The following is an 8376-nucleotide window of genomic DNA, read 5'->3' on the forward strand; positions in this document are numbered from 1 at the left end:
TTAGTAGAGACGGGGTTTCACCATGTTGACCAGGATGGTCTCGATCTCTTGACCTCGTGATCCACCCGCCTCAGCCTCCCAAAGTGCTGGGATTACAGGCTTGAGCCACCGTGCCCGGCCCTATAGCAGCTCTTAAAATCATGACCCTTTGTATCTATTCTCAGTGCTTCCTATAAAAGCATCAAGTAAGTATTTCTTTTTTTCTTTTTTTGAGATGGAGTTCAGCTCTTGTTGCCCAGGCTGGAGTGCAATGACATGGTTTCAGCTCACTACAACCTCTGCCTCTTGGGTTCAAGGGATTCTCCTATCTCAGCCTCCCTAGAAGCTGGAATTACAGATGCCTGCCACCATGCCTGGCTAATTTTTGTATTTTTAGTAGAGACAGGGTTTCACTATGTTGGCCAGGCTGGTCTCAAACTCCTGACCTCAGGTGATCCCCTGCCTCAGCCTCCCACAGTGCTGGGATTACAGGTGTAAGCACCCTGCTGGGCCCAGGTAAGTATTTTCAGAAGGATTTTATCTCCTGAGCCAATAATGAGGACTTCAAGATGAAGTAAGTAATGATGGGTTAGAGCTCAGCAGAGTCAGGTGAGATGGGGAGCTTTCGAGAAAATGAGGCAGGCTCACAGAATGATAGTGGACCATTGTTGACTGGGGATAGACTGTGGTTTCTTTGATTTCTATAGGGAGAGCTGATATTTTGTGGTCCAAAATCTAGACATTTTGGAGGAGAAATCCAACATAATATTCTATTCACTTGGTTTGCTGCTTTTTTTTTTTTTTACTTGGTTGAGGGCAACAGAAAATAATAGGCTGCTATACGTAACATAAAAAACCATGCAATTTAGAATCCAAACATAGATTTGAGGCTGGGAGTGATGGCTTACACCCATAATCCCAGTGCTTTGGGAGGCTGAGGAGAGCTGATCACTTGAGGCCAGGAGTTCAAGACCAACCTGGTCAATATGGAGAAACGCTGTCTCTACCAAAAATAGAAACATTATCCAGGCATGGTGGCACATGCCTGTAGTCCTGGCTACTCAGGAGGCTGAGGCATGAGAATCACTTGAATCTGGGAGGTGGAGGTTGCAGTGAGCCATCGCACCACTTCACTCCAGCCTGGGTCACAGAGTGAGACCCTGTCTCGAAACAAAACAAAAACAAAAACAACATAGGTTTGAGTCCCAGGTCTGCTATTTTAATAGCAGTGTAATCTTGGGTAAGTCTTTACTTACTTGAATCTGTTATCTCATCTTTTTTTTTTTTTTTTTGAGACAGAGTCACTCCAGCCTGTGTTGCCCAGGCTGGCACACAGTCGCGCAGTCTCAGCTCACTGCAGCCTCCCCCTCCTGGGTTCAAGCGATCTCCTGCATCAGCTTCCTGAGTAGCTGGGATTGCAGGTGTGCATCACCATGGCTGAGTAATTTTTCCATTTTTTTTTTGAGATGAAGTCTCACTTTGTGGCCCAGACTGGAGTGGCTCACCTCCACCTCCTGGGTTCAAGCAATTCTCCTGTCCCAACTTCCCGAATAGCTGGGATTACAGGTGCATGCTGCCACGCCCGGCTAATTTTTTGTATTTTTAGTCAAGATGGGGTTTCACCGTGTTCCCCAGAATGGTCTCAAACTCCTGATCTCAGGCAATACATCCACCTTGGCCTCCCAAAGTGCTAGGATTACAGGCATGAGCCACCTCGCCTGGCCTAATTTTTGTATTTTTCGTAGAGATGGGGTTTTACCATGTTGACCAGGCTGGTCTCGATGTCCTGACCTCAAATGATTCACCTCAACTCTGCAAAATTCTGGGATCAGAGGTGTGAGCCACTGCAACCAACCTTGTTATTTCTAATGTGAGAGATAAAAATTGATATGTATATATGCAAATTGGGTTGTGAGAAATGTGAAAAGATCTTCGTAAAAAAATTTTTTTTTTTGAGACGAAGTCTTGCTCTGTCACCCAGGCTGGAGCCCAGTGGGTCGCTCTTGGCTCACTGCAACCTCTGCCTCCCGGGTTCAAGCAATTCTCCTGCCTCAGCCTCTGGAATAGCTGGGATTACAGATGTGCATCACTATGCCCTGCTAATTTTTTTGTGTTTTTAGTAGAGATGGGGTTTCACCATGTTGATCAGGCTGGTTTTGAACTCCTGACCTCGTGATCCGCCTGCCTCGGTCTCCCAAAGTGCTGAGATTACAGGCTTGAGCCACTGCACCTGGCCATGATGTTTGTAAAATTTTAAAAGAATCTTGCCAATTTTAAATTATTACTACTTTGGTTCCATTCTTTTCTTAGGTAATCTACTTCAAACAAATGAACAATTTACAGCTCCACGAAAAGCTAGATGCAAAATACCAGCCCCTCCCTTGCCGACCCTTTTACCTCCTATTAATAAGGTGTGTCGGGACACTTTGCGGAACTGGTGTCAAGAACTTGGTTTGAATACGAAGGGCAAGGTTAGTACACTTGGGTGAATATCTGCTGCTGGGAATAATTATAGGAATCTTTGTCAACTTTTAACTTTATTTATCTCTTCATTTCCTAAGAAAATAGAACTTTATCTGAGGCTCCATGGGCATGCTTACCCTGAACAACAACAAGTGAGTAATGAGTGTGTTGATGGTGTGAAAGTGGACTCTGCTCTGATCATGATATGTCTGGTCCCTACCCTCCCAATCCCACCATTTCTATATGTTGTACCTCTTTTTTATTTTTTAATTTTTTTATAATTTTTTTTTGAGATGGAGTTTCGCCCTTGTTACCCAGGCTGGAATGCAATGGCGCGATCTCGGCTCACCACAACCTCCGCCTCCTGGGTTCAAGCAATTCTCCTGCCTCAGCCTCCTGAGTAGCTGGGATTACAGGCATGCGCCACCATGCCCAGCTAATTTTTTTTGTAGTTTTAGTAGAGACGGGGTTTCACCATGTTGGCCAGTATGGTCTTGATCTCTTGACCTTGTGATCCACCCGCCTCAGCCTCCCAAAGTGCTGGGATTACAGGCGTGAGCCACCGCGCCCGGCTGTACCTCTTTTTTAATTTTATTTTTTATTTTTTTTATTTTTTATTTATTATTTTTTTTTTGAGACGGAGTTTCGCTCTTGTGACCCAGGCTGGAGTGCAATGGCGCGATCTCGGCTCACCACAACCTCCGCCTCCTGGGTTCAAGCAATTCTCCTGCCTCAGCCTCCTGAGTAGCTGGGATTACAGGCATGCGCCACCATGCCCAGCTAATTTTTTTTGTAGTTTTATAGAGATGGGGTTTCACCATGTTAGCCAGGATGGTCTTGATCTCTTGACCTTGTGATCCACCCGCCTCAGCCTCCCAAAGTGCTGGGATTACAGGCGTGAGCCACCGCGCCCGGCTGTACCTCTTTTTTAATTTTATTTTTTATTTTTTTTATTTTTTATTTATTATTTTTTTTTTGAGACGGAGTTTCGCTCTTGTGACCCAGGCTGGAATGCAATGGCGCGATCTCGGCTCACCACAACCTCCGCCTCCTGGGTTCAAGCAATTCTCCTGCCTCAGCCTCCTGAGTAGCTGGGATTACAGGCATGTGCCACCATGCCCAGCTAATTTTTTGTATTTTTAGTAGAGACGGGGTTTCACCATGTTCACCAGGATGGTCTCGATCTGTTGACCTCGTGATCCACCCGCCTCGGCCTCCCAAAGTGCTGGGATTACAGGCGTGAGCCACCGCGCCCGGCCTAATTTTATTTTTTTAGAGACGGGGTTTCACCATGTTGGCCAGGCTGGTCTCGAACTCCTGACCTCAGGTGGCCTGCCCACCTCGGCTTTCCAAAGTGCTGGGATTACAGGCATGAGACACTGCGCCCAGTTAGCAGTGTTTCTTAACTGGCATTATTGATATTTCAGAACAAATAACTTTTTGTTTGTTTTGGGGTCTGCCGTGTACATTGTAGGACGTTTAGCAGCATCCCCCAGCCTCTACCAACTAGATGTCAGTAGCAGCCTTTCCTCCCCCTGCACAGTTTCAACAACCAAAAATTTCTCCCAATGAAGAATTTACAGTTTATGGGAATTAATATCCCTAAACCCTTCCCACATTAATATACATGTTCTGGTCAATGTAAAGAATAATAACATTGGGGCTGGGCAAAGTGGCTCACACCCATAATCCCAGCACTTTGGAAGGACAAGGCGGGTGGATCACTTGAGGTCAGGAGTTCAAGACCAGCCTGGCTAACATGGTAAAACCCCATCTCTACTAAAAATACAAAAATTAGCTGGGCGTGGTGGCACACATCTGTAGTCCCAGCTACTCGGGAGGCTGAGGCAGAAGAATCACTTGAACCCACGGGGGGGGGTTGCAGTGAGCCAAGATCATGCCATTGCACTCCAGCCTAGGTGATGAGTGAAACTCCATCTCAAAAAAAAAAAAAAAAAAAAGAATAACAACATTGACCCAGAAGTTCTTACAGCAGTAGCAGTTTAGTGAATACTCACCATGGATTTTGTTCACAGGATATGCCTGAAATGTTACAAGAGACCAGAGTACAGCAGTGTTCAAGGAAAAGCAAGGCAGTGACCAAGACAGCAAGGCTTCAGAAAAGTTTTGAGATGAATGAGAGAGCAGAAGAGACTAATACGGTTGAAGTGATAACTTCAGCGCAGGAAGCCATGTTGGCATCGTGGGCAAGAATTGCTGCAAGAGCTGTTCAGCCTAAGGCTGTGAATTTGTGTTCCATTCGTATTTCTGTTGAGGCCTTTTTGATGCAAGCTTCTGGTAAGATCAGCCTTAAAGTGTGAGTCCCACTCCAGAGGACAAGGTTAACCTTTATTAGTCCCAGACTGAAAGGTAGTCAAAGGGAAGGAATTTGCTAGAATATCTGTAGATTAGAAATTGGATTCACGGGCCGGGCGCGGTGGCTCACGCCTGTAATCCCAGCACTTTGGGAGGCCGAGGCGAGTGGATCACGAGGTCAAGAGATCGAGACCATCCTGGTCAACATGGTGAAACCCCGTCTCTACTAAAAATACAAAAATTAGCCGGGCATGGTGGCGCGTGCCTGTAATCCCAGCTACTCAGGAGGCTGAGGCAGGAGAATTGCCTGAACCCAGGAGGCGGAGGTTGCGGTGAGCCGAGATCGCGCCATTGCACTCCAGCCTGGGTAACAAGAGCGAAACTCCATCTCAAAAAAAAAAAAAAAAAAAAAAAAAAAAAGAAATTGGATTCACATAGGACATCTCTCTTCCATCCGTCATATTAATGGCTAGTCATGTTTTGTCTGGGTGGATCCCTAAGTCAGGTGACTGAGTGGTGGCCATTTTTCATCACTAAGCAGAATTCCAAGGTGGGAACAAAGCATAATCTAGTCATCTTGGACCACAGTCTGAGTCTTCCCTTTTTCTTTCTCTCTACCTTAAGGCATTTATGACATAGTGAATGACAGGAATGTGTTGATCAAATTCTTGCTTTACCATTTCCTAGGTATGCAACTTAGTTTAAGCGTTGGTATCCTGTTCTGTAAAATGAAGATTTACCTATTTCATAGAATAGTAGTGTCTGAGCGTGGTGGCTCATGCCTGTACTCCCAGCTCTTTGGGAGGCTGAGGCGGGAAGATTGCTTGAGTTGATGATTTTGAGACCAACCTGGGCAACGTGGCGAAAGCTCTGTCTACGAAAAATACCAAAAAAAGTTAGCTGTGCATGGTGGTGTGTGCCTGTAGTCCCAGCTACTCAGGAGGCTGGGGTAGAAGGGTGGCTTGAGCCCAGAAGGTGGAGGTTGCAGTGAGCTGAGATTGTGCCGTGGCACTCTGGCCTGACAGACAGATCCAGACTGTTTTTTTTTTTTTTTTAAGACCGTCTCGCTCTGTCACTGGGTGCCAGGCTGGAGTGCAGTGGCACGATCTCAGGCTCACTGCAACCTCCGCCACCGGGTTCAAGCAATTCTTCTGCCTCAGCCTCCCGGGTAGCTGGGACTACAGGCGCACACCACCACACCCAGCTAATTTTTTTGTATTTTTAGTAGAGGCGGGGTTTCACCATGTTGGCCAGGATGGTCTCGATCTCTTGACCTCGTGATCCGCCCGCCTCGGCCTTCCAAAGTGCTGGGATTACAGGCTTGAGCCACCGTGCCCAGCCCAGACCCTGTTTTAAAAAAATTTTTTTTTTGTAAAGTTGACCAGGCTCAGTGGCTCACACCTGTAATACCGGCACTTTGGGAGGCTGAGGCAGGTGTATCACCTGAGGTTAGGAGTTCAAGATCGGCCTGGCCATCAAGGTGAAACCCCATCTCTACTAAAAATACAAAAATTAGCTGGGCGTGGGGGCAGGTGCCTATAATCTCAGGTACTTGGGAGGTTGAGGCAGGAGAATCACTTGAACCCGGGAGATGGAGGTTGCAGTGAGCCAAGATCACGCCACTGCACTCCAGCCTGCTCAACAAGAGTGAAACTCTGTGTCAAAAAAAAAAAAGTGTGACACATGAGACACAGAACTTGACATGTAGAAAGCAGGCAATAATAACGAAAAGATTTGGGGTCCTTTTCCTGTAAGAAATTTTTTTTTTTGAGACACAGTTTCACTGTGCCCAGGCAGGAGTGCAATGGCATGATCTCGGCTCACTGCAACTGCCGCGTCCCGGGCTCAAGCGATTCTCATGCCTCAGCTTCCTGAGTAGCTGGGATTATGGGCATGCACCATCACACCCAGCTAATTTTTGTATTATTAGTAGAGATCGGGTTTCACCATGTTGGCCAGGCTGGTCTCGAACTCCTGAACTCAAGTGATCCACCCATCTCAGCCTCCCAAAGTGCTGAAATAACAGGCGTAAGTCACCGCACTCATCCCTCTAAAAAATTTTGAGAATAACTTAATTCCACTTTTCTCCAACTCCTGCTTTTGTTTTCTTGGTATTTTTGCTTTTATCTCCAGTGTCTGCTATCTCAAGTCACCTTCCTTTTTGGCTTGAATTCTTTTCTTCCTCCCCCATCTTCCCATTTCCAGAAGTATTCTAGATCCTATTTTATTCCAGGTAACTGGTATGGTAGGGCGCATCATTCATCATACAGGGAAACCAGCCAGAAGGTAGACCTGAAGCTGAAATTGGCATATCGTCTGCTCTTCAAGCTACATTTCTTTTTTTTTTTTTTGAGACGGAGTCTTGCTTTGTAGCCCAGGCTTGAGTGCAGTGGTGCAATCTCGGCTCACTGCAACCTCCACCTCCTGGGTTCAAGCAAGTCTCCTGCCTCAGCCTCCCAAATAGCTAGGACTAAAGGCGTGTGCTACCACGCCTGGCTAATTTTTTGTATTTTTAGTAGAGACCAGATTTCACCATGTTAGCCAGGATGGTCTTGATCTCCTGACCTTCTGATCCACCCGCCTCAGCCTCTCAAAGTGCTGGGATTACAGGTGTGAGCCACTGGACCTGGCCCTCAAGCTACGTTTCTTTCTGTAGGGACAGTGGGTACCTTTTAATAATTTGTGCAAAGGGATTGTCCAGCCATAAAGTTCTGTGCCTGGGGGTACTGCCTCCCTAAAGATGACACCTCTTTCTAATTTTTATTACTATGCTGTATGAGCTAATATCGTCTCACAGTGACTTATCCGTTTATATTTCTCTTCATTCTGCACTTATTAAGCATCTGCTGTGATCCCGAGATATGTCTAGCTGCTGTGTATACTGTGCTAAACACACACATGTTCTCTTGTTTTACAGTCTAATCGGAGCGATCACACCACATATACTGCTTACTTACAGATATGTAAGTCCACCGTGACTGCTCCTTTCTCTCAATTCAGACGTTCCATAAATGTACAACTTGTTTTACTGCAAATCTCCCAGCTCCCTAACTAAATTGTTCCTTACACTTTTAAACAGACGCTTGTCTGTTTCCTATAGCTGAGGCAGCACAGTGTAGTGGTTAGGCAAATGGGCTGTAAGTGAGTCAGAATACCTGGATCCATGACTTGGCTGTGGGTAACTTAGGATATTTAACACCGTAAGCTTCAGTTATCTCACCCATGAATAAGAAAAGCAAATGGAAAGTAAATATTAATGGTGCACTTAAGAGTAAATGTATTAACACATGTAAACCACCTAGCAAAATCTTGGACACAAATCATGCATTTCTAAATGGCAACCATCATCATTCCTTGTGTTATATAACTTGTGAAATTAGATCATAGTGTCTTGTAGTCTACGTTTTTATGCATTTCATTCAATTGATTTGTGAGCAGAATGTAAGAACAAAATCAAGAGTGACTTGCAGGCCGGGCGCGGTGGCTCAAGCCTATAATCCCGGCACTTTGGGAAGCTGAGGCAGGTGGATCACGAGGTCAAGAGATCGAGACCATCCTGGTCAACATGGTGAAACCCCGTCTCTACTAAAAATACAAAAAATTAGCTGGGCATGGTGG

At 45.8% G+C, this 8376-nt stretch overlaps 1 protein-coding gene across 1 annotated transcript in view; it reads left to right on the plus strand.

Moving 5' to 3' along the window:
- Positions 1-4763, plus strand: part of DPPA2 (developmental pluripotency associated 2) — an 8068-nt gene extending 3305 nt beyond the window's left edge. Inside the window, exons 3-5 of the mRNA XM_017510409.2 lie at positions 2290-2450; positions 2541-2594; positions 4479-4763. Of these exons, the coding sequence (XP_017365898.2) occupies positions 2290-2450; positions 2541-2594; positions 4479-4763 (500 nt within the window). The remainder of the gene's footprint in view (positions 1-2289; positions 2451-2540; positions 2595-4478) is intronic.
- The last annotated feature ends 3613 nt before the right edge of the window (positions 4764-8376 follow it).

Source organism: Cebus imitator, unplaced genomic scaffold (genome assembly GCF_001604975.1).
Source record: "Cebus imitator isolate Cc_AM_T3 unplaced genomic scaffold, Cebus_imitator-1.0 Scaffold439, whole genome shotgun sequence".
NCBI classification, from domain to species: domain Eukaryota; kingdom Metazoa; phylum Chordata; class Mammalia; order Primates; family Cebidae; genus Cebus; species Cebus imitator.